This window comes from Myotis daubentonii, chromosome 3 (genome assembly GCF_963259705.1).
Source record: "Myotis daubentonii chromosome 3, mMyoDau2.1, whole genome shotgun sequence".
Taxonomy (NCBI): domain Eukaryota; kingdom Metazoa; phylum Chordata; class Mammalia; order Chiroptera; family Vespertilionidae; genus Myotis; species Myotis daubentonii.
In genome coordinates, this window is record NC_081842.1 from 115,947,195 (window position 1) to 115,972,115 (window position 24,921).

Sequence of the window (24,921 nt, forward strand, 5' to 3'; positions counted from 1 at the left end):
GCCATGTTCCCTCGCTAGGTTCTCCAGCCAGGTTCTGTCTGAGATTTCCAGCCAGGTTCGGTCACCAGGTTCTAGTCAGGTTCTCTTGCCATATTTCTGTAGTCAGGTTCAGTCCAGGATCTTTTGCCATGTTCTCTCCAGCGAAGTTCTTCTGTCTCTAGAGAACGTTCTGTGTAGGTTCTGTCTTCTGAGTTCTGTGTTCTAAGTTCTGTGTCTTGCTGTCTTGTTACATTTGTATTTATACCAGTTGATTCAATCCTATCAATCTCTATTACAAAGGGTAGGGTGTTTCTTATCTCCATTCCAGGGAGTAAAGATTATGTAGCTTAAGCATGATTGTTCGTAGTTAAAGTGATTAATTACCCGCCTGGCACTTAGTTAAGAGGTTTTATTCCCTCCCTAACTTCAGGGGAAAATCCCTACCTGGGAAAACAACCTTTCTCAGAGAGGAGACCTTGGTTAAAACACATAGTGCCAAGAAGGTGAGCAAACATTTTAAGAACAGTATGCCATATATGCCAGGTCCTTTGAAACAGCAAGCATGGACCGGCTCCCGGCAAATTCCCCCTTTTTTATTTTTTAAAAGCAGGCATTAAAAAGAAAAACCCCAAATGCTCTCTTGTATCCATTTTAAGAGTAGGATTGGCGATTTCTGCTATTACCTGAGTCCTGATCTATCACCCCAGGGAGAGCTTGCCAATCCTGCACTTTCCCGGGGTGGAAAGGCTGCAGTGGGGTTAAGGATAAGGCTCCTTGGGCCTACCTTCTCCCATGCCTCTACATTTACCTTTCCGGCACCTTTCCTTCCTCAGAAAAGCATGGACGTATTTCTTGTATAAAATGTTCCATCGGACTGGGAGTAACCTTAACTCCTCTGCTAGCAACCATATGTGTTAAAAGATCAATATGGAGTCTTTTTTCTTTAGACTCAGTATGGCACATCTTCTTAATCTAAAGATCAATACAGAGTCTTCTTTCTTTGGACTCAGTATGGCACATCTTCTCAATCTAAGTTCTGTACTATCCACCTTCTTACCTTACTTATCCTCTGTAGGGGGGTCTGCAGTACCCTGGTGGAGTCCTATCCGTCCCGAGTGTGGGGTTCTCAATGGCGGGGGGGGGGGGGCGGGTGTTTACCTAGGGGAATCCTGTTCCAGGGGTCCCCAAAGGTGTGGACGGAGTCGGCGAAAAAGGAATGACATGGAGACAGCATTCAGTTGATCAGCAGCCTAGCCAGAACCTGGAGAACCTAGCAAGGGAACATGGCTACAGAACCTGGCTGGAGAACCTGCAGAGCCTGGCTGGAGAACCTAGCAAGAGAACATGGACACAGAACATGGCTGGAGATTGTGGCTAGAGATCCTGGTAAGGCTGCTGATCAACTGAACGCTGTCTCCGTGTCATTCCTTCTTCGCCGACTCTGTCTACACCTTTGGGGAACCCCTGGACCCGCTGGGGTTGGACTCTGGCATATGGCGCCCGAACAGGGACCCCTAGGTAAGCGCCCCACACTCGGGATGGATCGGACTCCACCATAGGAATAGGGTGGATAGTCTTCGCCAACTCCGTCCACACCTTTGGGAACCCCTGGAACAGGATTCCCTTAGGTAAGCCCCCCCCATTGAGAACCCCCACACTCGGGACAGATAGGACTCCACCAGGGTACTGCAGACCCCCCTACAGAGGATAAGTAGGGTAAGAAGGTGGATAGTACAGAACTTAGATTGAGAAGATGTGCCATACTGAGTCCAAAGAAAGAAGACTCTGTATTGATCTTTAGATTAAGAAGATGTGCCATACTGAGTCTAAAGAAATAAGACTCTGTATTGATCTTTTAACTCATATGCTTGCTAGCAGAGGAATTAAGGTTACTCCCAGTCAGACAGAACGTTTTATACAAGAAGTATGTCCATGCTTTTCTGAGGAAGGAAAGGTAAATGTAAAGGCATGGGAGGAGGTAGGCCCAAGGAGCCTTATCCTTAACCCCACTGCAGCCTTTCCACCCCGGGAAAGTGCAGGATTGGCAAGCTCTCCCTGGGGTGATAGATCAGGACTCAGGTAATAGCAGAAAGCACCAATCCTACTCTTAAAATGGATATGAGAGAGCATTTCAGGTTTTTCTTTTTAATGCCTGCTTTTAAAAAATAAAAAAGGGGGAATTTGCCAGGAGCCGGTCCATGCTTGCTGTTTCAAGGGACCTGGCATATATGGCATACTGTTCTTAATATGTTTGCTCACCTTCTTGGCACTATGTGTTTTAACCAAGGTCACCTCTCTGAGAAAGGTTGTTTTCCCAGGTAGGGATTTTCCCCTGAAGTTAGGGAGGGAATAAAACCTCTTAACTAAGTGCCAGGCGGGTAATTAATCACTTTAACTACGAACAATCATGCTTAAGCTACATAATCTTTACTCCCTGGAATGGAGATAAGAAACACCCTAACCTTTGGAATAGAGATTGATAGGATTGGAATCAACTAGTATAAATACAGATGTAACAAGTCAGAACTTAGAAGTCAGAACTTAGAAGACAGAACTTAGAAGACAGAACTTAGAAGACAGAACCTACACGGAGCCTGGAGACAGAAGAACTTCGCTGGAGAGAACATGGCAAAAGATCCTGGACAGAAACTGGCCTCAGAACATGGCAAGAGAACCTGACTAGAACCTGGTGACTGAACCTGGCTGGAGATCCAAACCAGAACTTCGCTGGAGATCCAGACCAGAACTTGGCTGGCGATCCTGGCTAGAGATCCTGGCTAGGCTGCTGATCAACTGAACGCTGTCTCCGTGTCATTCCTTCTTCGCCGACTCCGTCCACACCTTTGGGGACCCCTGGACCCGCTGGGGTTGGACCCCGGCAAAGTAGGAATATTCCTACTCTGTCTAGAGTTTGTCCTTGTGATCTATTAATAGTCATTGCAAATGCTGGAATCACAGGAAACTGTCTTCGAATTAATTTAAATGGGAGGCTAATGTCAGATAGGAACAGTTGTGCCAATAGTTGGTCTTCAGACATAATCTGTTGATGATACGGCTTTCTTTCAGCTTCAGAATGTCAACAAAAACAACCAAATTCACGATCACCAATGACAGATCAAAACACACGTGTGCGATTTGTGCCAGCGAGAGCTTTATATGGATCATGCATGTATGAGTCAACGTTTATTTTTAAACTGTCGGTGCACGTCATATGTACTAGCTAGCTGGTCAATCAAATGGTCAGATGTATGTATGGTCAGTCACTTAGCCTTTTATATATATTGACTAGAAGCCCAATGCACAAAATTCATGCAAGGGGCTTGGCCCTCACAGCCACAGCAGCTGCCTCAGCCCTTGCAGCCCGAGCTTCGTCCGGAATGTTGTTGTCCCGAAGGTCATCTGGAAGGTCGTTTGGCTGTCTGGTCTAATTAGCATATTATGCTTTTATTATTATAGATACTATCATTAAAATACTGAGAAAGGAGCCAGAGACTTGGTCTTTCTAAAACTTCTATAATTTAAACATTTTAAAATAAATTAACAAATTTTATCTCTATATTTTAGAATATATATGTTGGAAAGTGTCCTTTCAATTCATAATAGGAATCACCTCTAAAGAACAGAGGAAGAGACCAGAATTGTAGGTCAAGGTCACAGTACATATTTTTCCTTAGTTTGTTTCTTTTTAAAATGTGAGGCTCTGCTTTTAAGATCTGTATTCCTATTGAAAATCAAAATCAAGGGGAGATCTCAATGGGGGGAAAAGGAGACATATGTAATAATTTAAACAATAAAGAATTAAAAAAGAAAATCAAGATCAAGAGAGCTTTTGCCGCCGAAACCGGTTTGGCTCAGTGGACAGAGCGTTGGCTTGCGGACTGAAAGGCCCCAGGTTCAATTCCGGTCAAGGGCATGTACCTGGGTTGCGGGCACATCCCCAGTAGGAGATGTGCAGGAGGCAGCTGATGGATGTTTCTCTCTCATCGATGTTTCTAACTATCTATCTCTCTCCCTTCCTCTCTGTAAAAAATCAATAAAATATATTTAAAAAAAAAAAAAAAGAAGAGAGCTTTTGCCTTTCTGTTTCATGGGAGGTTTCTGTCCTCCCTGTGCTCAACTTAGAACACCTGCATTACCATTTGACCTGTGTAGTGCCCCACTCAAACTCCCCACCTGGCACTGTCCCTTCCCCCGATTCCCTGATGGGAGGGGATTGTGGCTCCCAAGGAGATCCAACTCATACACCTTTCCCATCTCTTTGACTTGCCAGACTACAGTCAAACTCAACAGGGTCTTCCTTCCCTGCTGATTCTGCTAAGCCCGTTCCCTACCCCTATCACTGGATAGTAGGTAGGGACAGTGGGACTCTCCATCCAGTCACAGTATGTTATATGTAATGTCCTAAAAACGAATCCAGAGGGAAGAAGGTGGCTGGCAGGACAGCAGTGAGGGAGAGAGTGTGAGTGAGGGAGTGAAAGGGGAGTGCGTGGACGTGTGGGGTGGTGAAGGACAGTTAGATTCCACAGGACTTTTGGGGGCTGGCAGAGAAGACCCCCTAGCCAGGCAGCCTCTGCTACCACTGCAGTCTCTCCCATGGCATCTGGCTCTGCCACAGAGGCTGTGCCATCTTGAAGGGGAGAGCTGCTGTGACTGGGAACCCAGCCTCACCACCACCCAGGGTTCCTCAGACACCACCCGGGACCCTACAGCCACTCTGGCCAGGGGCCTGCTGCCTCAGCTGTGGATCCATGAACACCAAGACTCCAGCCTCCTCGGTCAAAGGCTTCTGTGAGTTTTGGAGTTTGCTCCCCTCCCGCTGGCCAGACACTTTAGCCCCAGAGGCCACGACCACAGGCAAACAGGCAAGCCTTAAGCAGCAACCCAGGCTCTGTGACCGTGCAAAAACAATCAAGCCTTACACAGCCTCCCCGGAATCCAAGCCTTATGCAGCAACCCCAGGCACCCCATCCTCGTGCGAACAGCCAAGCCTTACACAGCAACCCTGGATGCTACAACCACGCTAGCCACTGCCAAGCCCAACATAGCAACCCCAGGTGCCACACACAGCAACCCCAGATGCTAGCCACTGCCAAGCCTAACACAGCAACACCAGAAGCCCCAACCACATGAATCACCTCCAAGCCTGACACATCGACTCCACACCTGGTGAACATGCGACCCATCGCCAAGCTGCAGTCATAGGCCCAGTGCGACTAGACAACTAGATCCTTCGATGAGAGCAAAAATGAGGAGTAAAGAAACAACGCCCAAAGGAGAGAAAAGGGGGAATCACCAGAAAAGGAACTAAATGAAATGCAGGCATGCAATTTGTCAAAAGAGAATTCAGAATAAGGGTTTACAGTTTGTAAACCAGATGGATGAGAATATAAACAACTTATGTAAGGATCAAGAGGAGATAAAGAGTGATATAGCAACAATAAAAAACACTACGGAAAGTTTCAACAATAGACTAGAACAGCGGTTGCCAACTGGTGGTCCACAGACCACTGGTGGTCCGTGAGGTCCAAAAGGTTGGCGACCACTGGTTTAAGGAAACCTTTGGAGCAGCAGTTGCCAACAGGTGGTCCATGAACCACTGGTGGTCCATGAAGTCTGAAAGGCTGGCAACAAGCAGAGGACCGAATTAGTGAATTAGAAGACAGGGCAGCAAAACACATTCAATCTGAACTACAATTGGAAAAATAAATTAAAAGGCAGGAGGAGAGCCTAAGGGAGCTTTGGGACAACATGAAATGAAGCAATATACATGTAATAGGGGTTCCAGAATGACAACAAGAAGAGCAAAGGTTAGAAAACCTACTTGAAGAAATAATGTCAGAAAGCTTCTCTGATTTGGGAAAGAAGTCACACAAGCACAGAAAGTCCCAAACAAGGTGAACCCAAAAAGACCCACACCAAGACACATCATAAATATGATGGCAAACATTCAAGACGAGAGAATCTTAAAGGCCGCAAGAGAGAAAGACAGAGTTACCAACAAGGGATCTACCATTAGATTATCAAATGATTTCTCAACTGAAACACATCAGGCTAGAAAGGGATGGAATGAAGTATATAAAGAGATGCAGGGCAGGGGACTGAGTCCCAGAAGACTCTACCTAGTAAGGCTATCATTCAAAATTGAAGGGGAAATCAGGAGCTTCATAGAAAAAAATAACCCTAAGGGAGTTTATCACTAACAAACCAGCAATGCAAGAAATGCTAAAGGGACTGTTGTAAAAAGAATAAATAAAAAGGGAAGAAGGAACACAGGCACAAAAAATAAAAATGGCTACAAACAAGTACCTATCATTAATAACCTTGAACGTAAATGGACTGAATACTCCAATCAAAAGACATTGAATGGATGAATGGATAAGAAAACATGACCCATGCATATGCTGTCTGCAGGAGACCCACCTCACAACAAGGGATGCACACAGACTGAGAGGGAAGGGACAGAAAAATATTTTTCAGGCAAATGGAAATAAAAAAAATAAAAAGCTGGGGAAACAATTCTTATATCAGAAAAAATAGACCTCAAAGTGAAGGCCATAACAAGAGAGAAGTAAGGCCACTTCATAATACTAAAGGGATCAATACAACAAGAAGATATAACTCTGGTAAACATATATGCACCCAATACAGGGGCACCCAAGAACATAAAAAAACTTCTGGAAGAAATCAAGGGAGAGATAGACAACAATACAAGTATAGTAGGGGACTTTAATACCCCACTGATATCACTGGATAATTCCTCTGAACAAAAAATCAGCAAACAAACAGCAATCCTAAATGACTCACTAGATCAGATGGACTTAATTGACATCTGCAGAACATTTCACCCCAAAGCTATGGAATATACATTCTTATGAAGTCCACATGGGACATTTTCAATGATAGACCACATATTGGGTCACAAGCAAAGTCTCACCAAATTCAAGAAGATTGAAATCATATCAACCATCTTCTCAGACCACAACTGCATAATATTAGAATATTATTTTACAACTACAATAAAAAGAATAAAAAAATTCAAACACCTGGAGGCTGAATAGCATGCTATTAAATAATGATTGGGTTACCAAAGAGATCAAAGAAGAAATTAAAAACATCCTGAAAATGAATGACAATGAAAACACAACAGCCAAAATCTATGGGACACAGTGAACGCAGTCCTGAGAGGGAAGTTCCTAGCTCTACAGGCCTACCGCAAAAAACAAACACACAAAAAACAAACAAACAAAAAAAAAAACAAACAAAAAAGAAAAATAGTAATAAATTATCTAACCCTACAACTTAAAGAATTAGAAAGAGAGCAATAAGAAAAGCCCAGAATAAGCAGAAGGAAGGATATAATAAAGAGCAGAGCAGAAATAAACGACATAGAGATAAAAAAACAAAAACAAAAACAACGAAACAAACAAAAGATCAATGAAACCAAGAGCTGGTTCTTTGAAAGGATAAACAAGATTTATGAACCTCTAGCCAGGCTCACCAAGAAACAAGAGAGAGGACCCAAATAAACAAAATCAGAAATGAAAGAGGTGAAGTAACAACCGACCACACAGACATACAAGGGATTGTAAAAACAAATACTGTGAATAACTCTACTCCAGGGGTGGGCAACCCTTTTGTGAGTGCGTGCCAAAACCAGAAAAATCTCTGACTCAAAATTCTTCTGCGTGCCAACCCTAATTTTTTGAGAACATGTTACGCCTACTTGATATCTCTTAAGGTGTTCGTATGTGAAGAACCTTGAAGAAATAATAAAATTCATTCAAGCGACAAAAACATAGTGTCTGATGATGAAAAATACATTTATCTTTTAATGTATACATGTACACTGATAGTTCAACAGAAAACTTTATGACTCCGTTTGATATTATCAGTGGGACTTTTGCTGCTGCATCACTGATGACAGAGATTTTACATCAGGTTTATATTTCGTGACCTTCAGAGATATGCATGAGCTACTACTTTCATCTGTCAGGCTACTCCTATTACGAGACTTAACAAAATTCATCACTGAGAACAAAGATTCACAAGCGTATGTGGATGAAAACATGGAGAGCAATGCTGTTGTAAAGTTTTTTAAACAGAAAAAAATTTCTGGAATGGCATTCCAAGTCCTCAATAGTTCGTTTTCGACACTTCTCTCCAGTACTCCTGTCTCTAATCACTTTTTTTCAATGTTTTCCAAGTCAACTCTAAGGTCAATAAATTTCTGCTTCCAAATTGAGCTACTCTGAAATTCAATCAACTGCATTTCAAAGTCAACCATGTCTATCCATGAAAACATTTGTAAGTTTAGTTCCTCCAGTTTCATGCTGTCTGGAAACCTCATGAATTTTGCTGTCTCTTCCAGTTCTCTGAATTTCACAAATCTTGAGAAGAACTGCTCAATAGTTGACTCGATGATGTTTAAAAACAGCTTTTGAAGGCTTTGACAGTCTGTTCTGTCCTTTGGGAAATATCTAAATCTCTCACCATTTACATCCCTCTTAAAGACTTCCAGTTTCTTTTCAAAAGCCTTTATGTAACCAAACATAACATCAAGTGCCTTGCCAGTTCCTTGTAATTTAACATTTAAGTAATTCAAATGTTCACAAAAATCTGCAAAGAACATCAGTTTAGAAACCCACGTGGCGTCAGACAATTCTTGGTAAGAAACATGTTGGTTATTCAAGAAGAGCATTATCTTGCTTAACCATTCAACGAATCCTTTCAGAACCAAACCTTGGCTAAGCCATCGAACATTGTTGTACATTTTCAGTCCTTTATACACAGATTCTACCTCATTCATTAAAACTTGAAATTGTCTTTTATTTAAAGCCTGACCAGAAATGTAATGAATAACTTTGGTAACTGTTTGCATCACGTCCTGCAGTTCCTTCAGGCCAGCTTTTGCACATAAAGCCTCCTCATGTATGATGCAATGAACACCTATCAGTGTATAACCAATTTCTTTCGCAAACAGATTTACAAAACCTGCCTTCTCACCAGTCATGCAAGGAGCACCATCAGTGGTGACAGACACTACTTTTGAAATGTCAATTTGTCGAGAAGAGAATTCTTTCATAACTGCTTTACATATTTCAGCCCCGGTAGTATGCTCAGGTAGAGTTAGAAGGGCAACCATCTCTTCACATATTTCATCATCTTTACAAAGTTAAGAAAAAATGGCCAGCCTAGATGATGATGTAATGGCTGTACTTTCATCAATACAAATAGAAAAAAAATGACATGGAGACAAATCTTTTGTTAATTGTTCAGAAGTATTACTTGCCAACTTAAGTATCTTATCCTTAACTGCTTTCCTGCTCATGGACAAATCTTTAATGCGCTGAATAATCTTTTCTTTTTCTGAGAGGGTTTCACATACCAGCAAAAGTTACTGGCGTGCCATGTTTGGCATGCATGCCAGGGGTTTCCCACCCCTGCTCTACTCCAACAAACTGGACAACCTTGACAAAATGAACATATTCCTAGAAAAATACAAGCTTCAAAAACTCAATCAGGAAGAATCAAAAAACCTGAATAGCCAATAACTACTGATGAAATTGAAACAGTAATAAAAAAAATTTCCAGAAAACGAAAGCCCTGGACTGCATGGCTTCACAGGGGAGTTTAATCAAACATTCAAAGTAGAACTAAAAACCTATCCTTCTCAGACTATTCTAAAAAATTCAAGAGGAAAGCATACTTCCAAGCTCTTTCTATGAAGCCAGCATTACCCTAATCCTAAAACCAGATAAAGACACTACAAAGAAAGAGAATTACAAGCCAATATCCCTGATGAAGTGGGATTTATTCCAGGGATGCAAGGATGGTACAATATCCACAAATCAATAAATGTGATACATCACATAAACAAATTAAGAGACAAAAATTACATAATCATATCAATTGATGCAGAAAAGGCATTTGACAAAATCCAACACCCTTTCAGATAAAAACTCTCAGCAAAGTGGGAATAGAGGGACCATACCTCAACATAATAAAAGCCTTATATGACAAACCTACAGCCAACATCATATTCAATGGGCAAAAACTAAAACCATTTCCCCTAAGAGCAGGAACAAGGACAGGGATGCTCACTTTCACCACTCCTATTCGACATAGTACTGAAAGTGCCACCCATAGTGATCAGACAAGAAGAAATAAAAGGCATCCAAATTGAAAAAGAAGTAAAATTGTCCTTATTTGCAGATGGCATGATATTATACATAAAAAACCCTAAAGACTCCATCAAAAAACTATTAGACTTAATAAATGAATTTGGCAATGTAGCAGGATACAAAATTAACGCCAAGAAATCTATGGCATTTCTATACACCAATAGTGAACTTACAGAAAGAGAGACTAAAAAAACAATCCCATTTACCATCTCACCAAAAAAATTAAGAAACCAGGAATAAACTTAACCGAGGAGGTAAAGGATCTGTACTCAGGAAATTACAGGATGCTGAAAAAAGAAATAGAGGAAGACATAGGTAGAATCAACATCATTAAAATATTCATACTACCCAAAGCAATCTATAGGTTCAATGCACTCCCCATTAAAATACCAATAGCATATTTCAAAGACCTAGAAAAAACTCTCCAAAAATTCATTTGGAATAAAAAAAGACCCCGAATAGCTGCAGAAATCTTGAGAGAAAAGAACAAAGTTGAAGGGATCACAACACCAGATATCAAGCTATACTACAAAGCCACTGTTCTCTGGTACTGGCACAAGAACAGATATATAGACCAATGGAACAAAACAGAGAACCCAGAAATTGACCCAAGCCATTATGCCCAATTAACGTTTGACAAAGGAGGCAAGAGCATACAATGGAGTCAAGACAGTCTCTTCAATAAAGGTGTTGGGAAAATTGGACAGATACATGCAAAAAAATGAAACTAGATCACCAACTCACATCATACACAAAAATAAACTCAAAATGGATAAAGGACTTAAACATAAGATGGGAAACCATAAAAATCTTAGAAGAAGCTATAAGCAGAAAAACAGCAGACATTTGTTGTAGCAATATCTTTACCGATACAGCTCCTAGGGCAATGGAAACTAAGGAGAAAATAAACAAATGGGACTACATCAAAATAAAAAGGTTTTACACAGCAAAAGAAACCATCAACAAAACAACAAGAAAGCCCAATGCATGGGAGAACATATTTGCCAATGTTATTTCCAATAAGGGTTAAATCTCCAAAATTTATAGGGAATGCATACATCATAACAAAAGGAAGATCCAATCAAAAAATGGGCCAAGGACCTAAATAGACACTTTTTGAAAGAGGATATACAGAAGGCCAAGAGATAGATGAAAACATGCTCAAAGTCACTAATCATCTAAGAGATGCAAATCAAAACAACAATGAGGGACTATCTCACACCTGTCAGAATGAGTATCATCAACAAATCAACAAATGTTAAGTGCTGGCGAGGATGTGGAGAAAAAGGAACCCTCTTTCACTGCTGGTGGGAATGCAGACTGGTGCAGCCACTGTGGAAAACTGTATGGCGTTTCCTCAAAAAATTAAAAATGGAACTTCCATTTGACCCAGTAATACCACTTCTAGGACTATATCCCAAGAAAACAGAAACACCAATCAGAAAGGATGTATGCACCCCTATGTTCAGAGCAGCACAATTTATAATAGCTAAGATTTGGAAACAGCCTAAGAGCCCATCAGCAGATGAGTGGATTAGAAAACTGTGGTACATATACACAATGGAATACTACACTGCTGTAAAAAAAAAAAAAAAAGTAATTCTTACCATTTGCAATAGCATGGATGGAACTGGAGAGCATTATGCTAAGTGAAATAAACCAGTCAGAGAAGGATAAATATCACATGATCTCATTTGTGAAATAAAATGAATAATATAAACTGATGAACAAAAATAGAACCAGAGTCATAGAAGCATTGAACAGAATGTCCAACCTATGAGGGAAGGCAGATGGTGAGGGGGTAAGGGATCAATCAAAGGACTTGTATGCATGCATATGAGCATAATCAATGCACACAGACAGTAGGGGTGTGAGGGCATGTGCTGGGGTGGGAGCAGCCAGGGAGAGTCAATGAGGGAAAAAGGAGACTTATGTAATACTTTAAATAATAAGAAATTAATCATAAAAAATAAAAAGATAAAAATAAAATAAAAACATATCCAGTACTCATGAGTAGGTTTTCCTTCTTTTCAAGTAAAAACACAGAAAACTGACTGGAGGAAATATTCCAGAATGTTAATAATGGCTAAGTATGGGTGATAAGACTATTTGTGATGGTAAGTTTTCTATAGTTTTATAAACTTAAAAAAAAACTCACACTTGTTTTCTACCAGGAACTATGCTGGGACTATAGTACATGCAACAAAGATAAGACATGCCCTTTGAGAGTTTCCAAAGGAGTAGGCAGAAACAGTCTGCAAAGAGTCAAGGAATAGACAAGGCTGAACTACAACATTAATGTCATTCAAGTACAAATGTGATATATCCTTCTTCTACATTTACTCATGTTTCTGTCCCCATCAACAGTCAATACTCCCTTGTTGAGAAGTGAAAAGAGAAACCCTGTGAACATTGTAAAATACATCAGAGGAAGAACTCAAAAGTGTCCTGGTAAAGGTTACTATTAAGGTAATAGAATAAAAAGACATCAGAAAATTAAGAAATTACATTTGAAAGAAAATTCTAGAAAACATATAGCACTTAATTTTCTATGTGATATAAATTCTTCAAGACCTATGTAGCTACTCATTAACTAGTTCCAAAAGACAATGGATTTGCTGATTGTAATTTTCTTTGAATTCTAATCAAAGGAGACTGTAAGAACAGAGCTCCCTCATCCCAATGCTCAGCTTACCAAAGAAGGATGCCATCTGCAAGTGATTTGAAAAGACTGCCATCACTGGGATTCATGGGTAGGAGATGCTTACAGTCAGGGTCATCCTCCAGGGCTTTGTTTATCCAGTTAACAAATGCCACTTTTTCTTCCTCTGAAAACAGAAAATCTGAGTAGCAAAGCTCATTTCACAAAATTCATTGCACTATTAAAACATTTCTGTTCAAAGATTATAAATTCCAATTATTAGAACTCTACTAAAACACTAAAAGCTTTAATAAAAGGAGAAGGGGGAATTCATTCCAGTTTTTCATCTGCTATATTAGGGAGGAGTACGATATATAAATTAAATGAGCACAATAAACATTCAGTTTTATTCTGTAATCTTTCCAAATATATATTGCTTCAAAGAGTGTATGGATCAGAAGCCAACCATCAAAGGTCAGATACACACACACATGCACACATACACACACACACCAGGGGAAAAGTACAAGAAATAAGTATCACATCAATATGGTTCACCTGCCATCATCCCTGAAAAATTTAGAGTTGTTATTTGGGGCTTACAACAGAAATACTGAATTTAATCAAGAATTATTCAAATGAATAAAATTGGTCAATTTTTGTGAAATTTCTGTAAGAAAACTGATACAAATCTAGATACCAATACTACTCCCAGCCACTTTCATTGTCATCTACTTAACACATGGCTTCTAGCATGAATAACTTGATCTTTAAACAGAATCTTGTGTTGATGCAATGGGAAAAATAGGAAGGAACTTAAAGAAAAGTGTCCTGTTGCTTTATTGTTATTATGTAAATATAAAAATCACTTAACAATATAGACCCTAAAAGGAAATAATTCCCGTTTCCATCACTGGATAACATATAGTAAGCTGAACTTCCCCATTTTTGCCCCAGTTCCTAGAATTAGGCAGTTTTCCTAATTTTGGCAGGTAACCCCCAAATTTAATCCAACACACACACGCACACACACAGGGATGGGAGGCATGGGCAGAGAGAATAAAAAAGACCCAAACATTTACTAGTACTTCTCTTTTGCACATATCAAAATCTGCCTTCTTATCTCCTTGCCTCACCATACCTCCCCAGGGAGTCTAGGGCACAGGTGAGGAACGTCCAGCCTACGGGCCATATAAGGCCCACGAAATTATTTGGTCTGACCCTGCCAAGGCATTAGGTGTGAGTTAATTAAATGTTTGACCAAATATAGCAGGCTAATTTTTAAATTGATAATTTTGTATGGCCCACAAATGATGTTACAAATACCCAAATGGTCCTTGGCAGAAAAAAGGTTCCCTAATCCTAGGTATTTAAAGAACACTAAGATATTATCTATACTAATAAAAGGGTAATATGCTAATTAGACCAGATGTCCTTCCCGACGACTTCTGGATGAAGCCGGGGCTGCGAGAGATGCCCGAGTCCCAGGTGCAGGAAGGAAGCCTGGGTCCTGGATGCCAGAGGGAGGCTGGTGCTGGCAGCTGGGGGAAAGAAGGCCTACTCTTGCATGAATTTTATGCATCGGGCCTCTAGTAGATAATGATAAGATAAAACAGATATACAAGGAAATGCATCATAAGGGAAATAAACACATCACAAGAGAGATATAAGCAATGTTTTGGAGAATTTCAAAAAAAGAAATGATCACTTCTGGTTGGGATGAATCAAGTAAATGTTTGATGGAAAAGGTACTATTTCAAAGATTTTTAATATGTGAAGATAGGCAGGGAAAGGGAGGATGTTTCAGATACAGGAACCAGAAATGTGAAACGGTTTCATATCATGACAATGACTATAATAACGAAAATGGACAAGTGTTGGAGAAAAGTGAAGACACTGGAACTCCCATACATGGCTTATGGGAATGTAAAATGCTGCAGATACTTTGGAAAACAGGTTGGCAGGAGTTTTTTTTTTGTTTTGTTTTGTGGTTTTATTTTTGTAATGCTAAACAGAGTTACCACATGGCCTGGCAATTCTACCCTCAGATGTATATCTAAGAGAATTCAAGCACATGTCTACAGAAAAGTGAAGACACAAACATTCATATGGCATCATCATAAAAGCCAAAAAGTAGAAACAACCCAAATGTCTGTCAACTAATGAATGAATAAACAACATTCTCCACAGAATAGCAACAAAAAGGAATGAAGTACAATAAATGCTACAACAATAGAAATGAAGTACAATATGAATGATCTTTGCAAATATTATGCCAATGAAGAAGCCTGTCAAGTGAAAGGATACTACTGTATAATTCCATTTATATGAAATTTCCACAATAGGCAAGTCTATAGAAATAGAAAGTTGATTCATGGCTGCCAGAGGCTGGGCAAGGAGAAATGGGGAGTGACTGCTAAAGAGCATGGAATTTCTCCTTGAATAGTTAAAGGATTATAGATTAGACAGTGAAGATCACTGAACAAGTATGAATATACTAAAATCTACTGAACTGTATACTTAAAAAGGGCAAATTTTATGCTATCTCAATTATATCTCAATGCAGCTGTTCTTTTTTTTAAAAAGCCATTAAATATTTTATATCTTGTTCTAGATAATGGTTACATGGGTGTACTCATATGTAAAAAATGTCAAATCATATACTTAAGTAAATAACTTTATGTTCTTTACTATGTGTATCTTATCTACACTAACAAAAGACAAAGATACTAATTGACCATACCTTCGCTTTGCCCTAAGCCACGCCCACCAGCCAATCAGAGCGACTATATGCAAATTAACCCAACCAAGATGGTGGCCAGCAGCCATGAGGCTGGAGCAAGCAGGAGGCTTGGTTGCCTGGGCAATGGAGGAAGCCAAGCTTCCTGCCTGCCCTGAGCCAGCTGTGGCCTCTGCTTATGGCAACAAAGTTTCAATTATAGAGGACAAATAAATCCCAGATACCTGCTTCCAGCCAGCCTCCACTGGGAGCTTGGGTGGCTGGGGGCTGTGGCCAGCCTGCAAACAGCCATCAGCCCCTCACCCAGGCTGGCCACACCCTCATGGGGTGAGGGTCCCCGCTGGGGGGCTTAGCCAGCATGAAAATGGCCCCCCCCAGCCCCTCACCCAGACTGGCCAGGTACCCCAGCAGGACCCCCTACCCAGAAGGGGCTGTGGCCAGCCTGCAAACAGCCATCAGCCCCTCACCCAGGCTGGCCACACCCTCATGGGGGGAGGGTCCCCACTGGGGGGCTTAGCCAGCCTGAATATGGCCCTCAGCCCCTCAACCAGGATGGCCAGGCACCCCAGGTGGGACCCCCACCCTGAAGGGGTTGTGGCCAGCCTGCAAACAGCCATCAGCCCTCACCCAGGCTGGCCAGGCACTTCTATATAATAAAAGGGTAATATGCAAATTGACCCTAACAGCAGAATGACTGGGAATGACTGGTCACTATTACACACACTGCCCACCAGGGGGAAGATGCTCAATGCAGGAACTGCCCCTTGGTGGTCAATGCGCTCCAACAGGGGGAGCTCTGCTCAGCCACAAGGCAGGCTGATGGCTGCCAGTACAGCGGTGGTGGTGGGAGCCTCTCCCGCCTCCTCAGCAGAGTTAAGGATGTCCGACTTCAGCTTAGGCCTGCTCCCCACTGGCAAGTGGACATCCCCTGAGGGCTCCCAGGCTGCCAGAGGGATGTCTGACTGCCAGCTTAGGCCCAATCCCCCAGGGAGTGGGCCTAAGCCAGCAGGTAGTCATTCCCCGAGGGGTCCCAGACTGCGAGAGGGCACAGGCTGGGCTGAGGGACCCCCCTGAGTGCACAAATTTTTGTGCACTGGGCCTCTAGTACCTTAATAAAAAACTAATAAAAGGTACAGTGATAGAAATCAGAAAAGTGGTTACCTCTAGGGAGGACTAGTTACTGGTAGACATGAGGGAACTACTCAGGAGATAGAAGTGTTCTATCTTGATCTGGCAAGCAGCTACATGGATTTTGCTACAGGATATATATATATATATGTATATGTATATGTACATATATGTATATGTATATGTACACATTTATATATATACATATATACACATACATATACATATACATATACATACATAAACTACATGTAAATATTCATTTAAAGATTTCAGCACTTTTCTAAATGTACATATTACCTCAATTAAAGGTTTTTTTAAAAAAGGAAGAAGTCTTTTCCTTAGAATGGTCAGACAGAAATAGAGTAAAAAAGTATATACCTTTTAAAAAATGGAGATAACAATTATAGATCACTGCCTTCACCATTACACTACCCCACTGGGAAAAGATTAGGAAAAAAATACAACTGGTGGGAGAAGTGCAAGTATATTATCAGAGGAAAATCCAGTTAGAAAGGAAAAGAACCAAGAGGATACTAACAGATTTAACTCACAAAGAAAGGGAAAGAAGTTACAGTGAATTTTTGTAAAAAAATTTAAAAGCATTTACTAATTATGTTATGTTAATATGAACAAATGGAACTTTGCCAAAGGTTCTTAAATATCTTGACCCTGAGAGGTAAGCTTAACGTGGGGCAAGGCCTCTCATCTTAGGAGTTACTGCCACTCTCGATTTCTCACTGGGCAACAGCCCAGTGATTCTATCAGATCAGTCAGGTACGGGGCTCTCTAGTCACTGGCTGTTTGATAAAAGATCAGTCAGGAATCTCAGCTCCCAGAAAATGGAAAGAGAAAGTCCTTCCAACAAACCTCTTCACATGTTCCTAGATCAGGTCTAAAGGAAAACTCACGCCACCAGTCAGGATGAAGAAGTCATTCAAAGATTATGATTAAACACACTCAATGCTGAAAATAAATGATACTTTATTGTTTCTAAAACACCTGACACATAGCAAGAACATTGATTTCTATGAGTTTAGGATTTTTCATTTTGACATCTCTGAAATTAAGAGGCATTTCTGATTTTCCCTCAAAGGTACATAAAACAATGGTGTGAATTATAATAAATGGCATCATAGATTCGATGAATATGAGACTTGTTGAATGAATCAATGACTAAAAGGTCAAATGTGGAGTGAGAAATTACCTGAATAGGAATGCTGTGTGCCCTCACTGGAAATGGACGAAGTTCCTCCAATAGCAGTAATCCCTTCCTTCTTGTTAATTATTTTTCGGAATGTTTTGCTGATGTCTTTGCTTTTTAACTCTTGCATTAGCTGGAATGGGATAAAAGTAAAATGAGTCTTCATCAGATAATCATAGAAAACCTTGCAACATGAAGGAAAATTATTTAGACTTCTTTATTTATTTGGAATGACATCAAAATAAATATTAACAGATAACTCACAGGTCATTTTACCAATAACAAAGAATGGACAAATGTTTGCATCCCAACCACTAGAAAAAAATGTTGTTATAAGTAAGTCTAAATTGAACACATTGAAATTATTCTTCTGGGTTTGCCATGATCTGTTGTGCTGAAACTAAAGAATAACTACATGCTAGAGTTATGTTTCCTTTTTTTTTTTTTTAATCCCCACCCCAGGACATGCTTAGAGAGAGGGAGGGAGAGAGAGAGAGGGAGGGAAAAGAGAGAGAGAGGGAGAAGGATGGAGAGAAAAACATCAGAGTTTTCTCGATGCAGTCCAACTGGGGGACAAACGTGAAACCCAGGCCTGTGCCCTGCCTAGGAATGGAAACGTCAACCTTTTGGTGCCTAGGAAGACACCAAATCAACTGAGCCACACCGGTTGGGCTACATGATAGAGTTTAAAATGCCTTAATGAAGGTGTTGTCTTGTCTGGACATCTTCAATGTATATATGTTAGTGTAAGTTAGCTCTTGTAGGAAATAGCATAAGCTTAGAGAAACACACTCCCAATCACCCGCTCACTGGATTTTCTAGAGGTCAGTTAGACTGAATTCAACCAGTTCTTCAAGTAGCACCAGAATGAGTTTTTAAAAATGCAGATCTGATCATGTCACCTCACACTCTATTTTTCCCATATCACTGGCTTAATATTGCACTTAGGCTAAAAACAAACACCCTGCAGGACCCTGTACAACCTGACCCTGACTTACTTCTCTAGGGAATTCCTTTTCCCTTAACCACCTCAGCTCCAGCCACTCAGCTTTTTTTCCCCAGGTGAGAGCATCAATGTTGGCAATGGCAACAACCCAGTCATCTCTTTTGGCCTGAGAGGTTTGAAGTACATAATCTTCAATATTCAGTTCTACAATCTATTTTTCTTTTATTGGTTGAGTCATATGTTATATTTCATCTTGTTTAGTTCTTTGAGCCTTGAGGTAGTTTAACAATGAAATAATGCTCGCAGAGCTAGCATCAACATTTACCTGGCCCTACTGAAACTGAGGTGTAACTGACCACAAGGAAACAACCAGTTTCTAGAAAGTATAGCTATACTTTCAGTTTAAAAAATATTCCATTTCTCAAGGCCAAATAATAACAGTAAATATTCTACACACAGAGACAGTCATTGAGCAATGAACGCAACTATAGTTTTACTAGGGCATAAACTGTTATTGTTCTCTATGCCGGACTTCCATTTGAGAATGACTTTTTCTTTTGTTTTATTAATTATTTATTTTATTAATTATAATTTCATTAATTATGTGTGGACATTATTGTAGTTATCATCATCAATTTTAAAGCAGCACCATTTATGGTCCCTGCAGCTATATTTAAGCAAAGAGACAACGACGTTATTAAAATTTTTCTCAAAGCAATATGCTCAGTAGCCAAGACAGGATTAGATTACTTACGGACACAAATTCTTCAAAACTGATTTTGCCATCTTTGTTGTTGTCAGCAACTGCTAAAATTTTCTCCACGATCTCTCGGACTTTGTAGCCAGGCAGAGGAAGGCTTGCTTCCTTAAACAGGTCCTGAAGTTCATAGTCACTGACATACCCACTGTTGTCAATATCTGTAAGATAAATTATGAGCTGTCAAATATCAATTGTACTCTGTTGGAGAGGTGCATTCAGATGGCTGTTTGGGAGATTCACAGGCAAGCAGAACCTTTTAGGTTTGTTTTGCTAGTGGCAGTAATATTTTCACCTGCACCTGAACTGTGCAATGTAAAAAACTCATATTCAGCCGTAACCGGTTTGGTTCAGTGGATAGAGTATCGGCCTGCAGACTGAAAGTTCCCAGGTTCGATTCCGGTCAAGGGCATGTACCTTGGTTGCGGGCACATCCCCAGTAGCGGGTGTGCAGGAGGCAGCTGATCGATGTTTCTCTCTCATCGATGTTTCTCACTCTCTATCCCTCTCCCTTCCTCTCTGTAAAAAATAAATAAAATATATATTTTTAAAAAAACCCATATTCAAATGCACTTTTCCCCCATAGGTTTAGGACTACCATACATATTTTAAGTGCATAATACAGATACTGCCCCGATAGATGAAAACTCAGGTGTAGCACATGACTAAGCTTCAAAGAACTAAGTATTTGGAAGTCTCAGATATCTAGAAGAAATACAGCATCAATGGTCACAAGGGAACACCCACCAGACTTTAACTTCTTTACGGAATTACAGAAGGGGTCTGCTGGACCCACACTTCATATAAACTATCTATGTGTAAAATATACAAGGCATTCCTGGCCTACATTTCTCTTGGTAGAGTTCTGTTTCATTGTCAATAATTCACTGCTTCTTCGTAATGTATTGCTGATACCATGATGTCGGCTGAATCATGTTGGATATTATTTTGAGTTTAAGTGTTCAAGAAATTATTTCACACCTATTTGGACTTTTGGAAATAGGTTCCCTGTCATTTTCATATCATCACTGAAATACTATCCCCTGGGTTTTCCCTAGAGACTGCATGTCACTTGTTGACACAGAACAAAAGTGACATAAAACACTTCTGCCAAGGGTTGGCAACAGAGCTCTGGAGTGTTTGGTTAGTTGCCTGGATATACCAGTACCTTGTATAGGCTATTGTGGCACATTTGGTAATGGTTGATTTGGTTCATATATATTTTTTTCCTCTAAGTAAACGAGCTGCCCTCACTATAACTGAATTAATTATAAAGACAGAAACTTTTAAAGTCTCATGCATGAGTTTCCAGAATTAATACTCTTCAGAACAATAAAAAAATTTCTAAACTTGAACCTACCAATAACAAAAACATTACTGTATCTCAGAAGTCAGTTAACAAGCTAAATTGATCACTATTGTAATAATTAATACTGCTTTCTTTGAATTCAGATAGAAATTAATTATTTACTACTAGAAGCCCAGTGCACGAAGATTCACATCAGCCCGACCTGCATCCTTTCCAATCTGGGAGCCCTCTCCAATCCGGGAGTTTCTGTCTGTCTTTGCAATCATAGGAGTGAATTGTCTGAGACCCCCAACCAAGTTTGGTTTGTTGCTCACAGAATAGAGGCTTTTTTTTTCCTCTTTGCTTCATTGGTGGAGATTTCCTGGAAGTTTTAGGAAATCTTCCCTTTAATTTTTCCTAGACACTGATTTTACTTACGTCTCTCACCTTTGCTTTCTCTCTATCCCCCACCGCAACAGTAACTTGCTCCAGGCTCACTTTGCTCTAGTGTCTAGGAGATCCGTCTGCCACCTGAACTATGATTCCTAGCATTCCTGGTGCTCCCCACGCTCTTGGTTTTCCCTTCCTGTTCTGTCTCCATCCCATGGCCTCCCACTCTGCCAAGTCCTTCAAGCCGCCAGCTCTCCCTCTCTGCTCTCCGTCTGGCAGCTTGGGGAGCCAAGTTCCCCAAGCCGTTCCACACCGCTCTGCTATCTGCCCAGCAACTTGGGGAGCGTGGCTCCCTCGGTTGCTGGGAGCGACCGAGGGAGCCACATCCCCCCAAGCTGCCGGCTCTCCTGAGCTGCTCTCTGCCCAGCGGCTTGGGGGAGCAACTGAGGGAGCCACGTCCCCCCAAGCTGCCGGCTCTCCCACTCTGCTCTCTGCCCAGCACCTGTGTATGCAAATTAACCTGTTATCTTTGGCAGGTTAATTTGTATACTCACTTCTGATTGGCTGGTGAGCGTAGCAGAGGGACGGTCAATTTACCTGTTTCTCTTTTATTATATAGGATATCACCATATACTCATTATTTAGTATATCATCATTTCAGAATTGTTTCCTATAATTCTGCAATGGAAAAATAAACTAGGCTGGCTTACTTCTGTACTGTGGTAGGGAGTACTATAAAATAAAAAGGAGCTCTGTCCAGGTGGCTCAGTTGGCTGGAGTGTCGACCCATACACCAAAAGACTACGGGTTCGATTCCCAGTCAGGGCACATACCTAGGTTGCAGGTTCAATCCCCAGTCAGGGCACATATAGGAAGCCCAACTGTCTCTGTCTCTTTCTCAAAATCAATAAACACGTCCTTGGGTGAGAATATATATATATACTAGAGGTCAGGTGCAAGACATTCATGCACAGGGGGTGGGGGGTGTCCCTCAGCCTGGCCTGTGCCCTCCCGCCACTGCTGCTATGTTCGCCAGCCCTGAGCCCTGCTTCTGGCTGAGCAGTGCTCCCTCCCCCGTGTGGATACACACACACACACACACACACACACACACACATATATATATATATATATATATATATATATATATATATATATATACACACACACACACATATATAATTTATTATATATATGCACGGGGGCAGGGGGTCCCTCAGCCTGGCCTGTACTCTCTCCAATCCAAAACTTCTTGGGGATGTCCAACTGCCACAGGGTTCAAGCCTAAACCGGCAATCGGACATCTCTCTCGCAATCCAGGACTGCTGGCTCCTAACCGCTCATCTGCCTGCCTGTCTGATCACCCCTAACCATCTCTGCCTGCTGGCCTGATGCCCCTAACTGCTCCCCCGCTGACCTGATCACCCCTAACTGCTCCCCTGCTGGCCTGATCACCCCTAACCACCTCTGCCTGCCAGCCTGAATGCCCCTAACTGCACCCCTGCCTGATCTCGCCCCTAACTGCTTGCTCCCCTGCCAACCTAATCACCCCTAACTACTCTCCCCTGCTGGCCTGATCACCCCTAACCACCTCTGCCTCAGCCCCTGCCACTGTGGCTTTGTCTGGAAGGACATCAGACATCCAGAAGGCATCCGGTCGATCTGGTCTAATTAGCATATTACCCTTTTATTAGTATAGATATATATATGACTGAGAAAACGTTATTTACCTGCTAACCATCATGCTAAACTAGTAAGAATAGATAAAGGTGAGAGCTCTAAAGACAGAAAGATGTTTGTGCTTTAAATCCCAGTTCCATCCCCATGACCTCTGTGGTTTGGGTGTGATGTGACAAGAAATAACAGATACCTTTTTATAAGCACCGATTCTGTGCCAATATCTGTTAAGAACTTGAGTTACTTTATCTCATGAAATCCTTACAACCTTGAGTTAATTAATATTACTATTCTAAATTTTAAAATGAGGATATCAAGGTTTAGATTAAATAACCATAAACATCACATTTTCAAAAGAAATAGGACTTTCCTACAACTCAACAACAAAAAACAACTGACCTGATTTAAAAATGGGCAAAGACATGGGGATCTTAAGTACAGCATAGGGAGAAGAAAACCAAGATGGCAGTGTAGGTAAAGGTGGGTACTTGCTGTCCCCACAACCACATCAAAATTCCAACTAAAATACAGAGCAACCATGAGTCAAAACCTCCTGAAATTTGGCTGAATGGAAATCCTACAACTAGAGAAGTAAAGAAGAAAGCACACTGAGACTGGTAGGAGGGGCAGAAGCATCAACAGGCTGTGGAGTGTTTTTTGTTTTGTTTTGTTTTGTTTTTAATCAGGAGGGATATCTCTTCTGTGGAGGCCACTTATGAGGAGCATGAGGTCCCAGCCCCACACCAGACTCCTCAGCACAGGGTTCAGAGCTGGTAAGAGAAGCCCCTGTAACTTCAGGCTGTAAAAACAAGTGGGGATTATGGCTGAGTGACAACGGAGGCTGCTGGGGTTCCAGGCACTCCCTCTTACAGTCCAGTACACAGACTTACTCGGACTCAATCCCTCTAGGCTCCAACATTGGGGTGCCCACTTAAAAGGAACCTGGGACATTCACGAAGGAACTGGATTATCTGGAATCAGGGCAAGAACTCAGGAGGGGTTTCTCCCAGATAGGGGTGCTCTCAGGGGTCACTGTTCCTGTGCTGGGGCCTCCCCACTTGCAGAGCTAACTGGAAGCCATATCTGAGTTTCCATCAGCATGGCCCACACTGTTCTCTCTTCCCTAGTGACTATTTGGGATTCTGGCCAATACAATTTGCAGCCCACCCAAGCTGTTTGCAGCAGCTTTTCCATATGAATGGCCATATCTTGGCTCAGGCTTCAGACTTTTCTAAAATCTCACAAACAAGGAGCAGCTGGTGTCAACATGTGCCATACCTATCAATAAAAGGCTCAAGACCTAGCACTAGCACCAGCCTGCCTTGCTTCACAGCTGGGCCTTTCCTGGGCACTTCCAAGCCCAATAAAAGTAGCAGCCATCTGCAGATCTCTCTGTAGCTCCTGCTGCATGGCCCTAGGCCAGGGGTGGGCAAACTTTTTGACTCGAGGGCCACAATGGGTTCTTAAACTGGACTGGAGGGCCGGAACAAAAGCATGGATGGAGTGTTTGTGTGAACTAATATAAATTCAAAGTAAACATCATTACATAAAAGGGTACGGTCTTTTTTCTTTTTAGTTTTATTCATTTCAAATGGGCTGGATCTGGCCCGTGGGCCGTAGTTTGCCCACGGCTGCCCTAGGCAGTGGCTGACTTTGTACTTCCCAGGAGGCCCCAGAGCCAGTGCACCTTGTGGACAGCTTCAGACCATATCATATTACTACTCCACACATCCACAAGTTACACACTCAAAGGGCAAACAGTGAGCACCAAAGCCCCACTGTAACAAGTTCTGCTCCATAGAATAGTCACAACTGGTCCTCACAGCCAATTTGCCTGGAGGTCAATTCCTCCCAGTAATGCCAACAGCAATCAAAGCTCAAATACTACAAGACTGTGCACACAGCCCACAAAGGGGCTCACCTAGAGTGCCCAGCTCAGGTGACTGGGCAGGCTGAGCTACTGGGCCATGTAGGACACCTACAACACAAG

The 24,921-nt window shown here is 41.5% G+C and overlaps 1 protein-coding gene across 3 annotated transcripts in view; it reads right to left on the reverse strand.

The window, feature by feature from the left end:
- The window catches only part of PLS1 (plastin 1), a 128,412-nt gene that overhangs the window by 65,338 nt on the left and 38,153 nt on the right, over positions 1-24,921 (reverse strand). For all 3 annotated transcript variants that reach the window (XM_059688263.1, XM_059688264.1, XM_059688262.1), the window contains 3 exons: positions 19,574-19,737; positions 17,877-18,006; positions 12,856-12,988 (listed from right to left, as the gene is read on the reverse strand). In XM_059688263.1, coding sequence (XP_059544246.1) covers positions 12,856-12,988; positions 17,877-18,006; positions 19,574-19,737 — 427 coding nt within the window. The remainder of the gene's footprint in view (positions 1-12,855; positions 12,989-17,876; positions 18,007-19,573; positions 19,738-24,921) is intronic.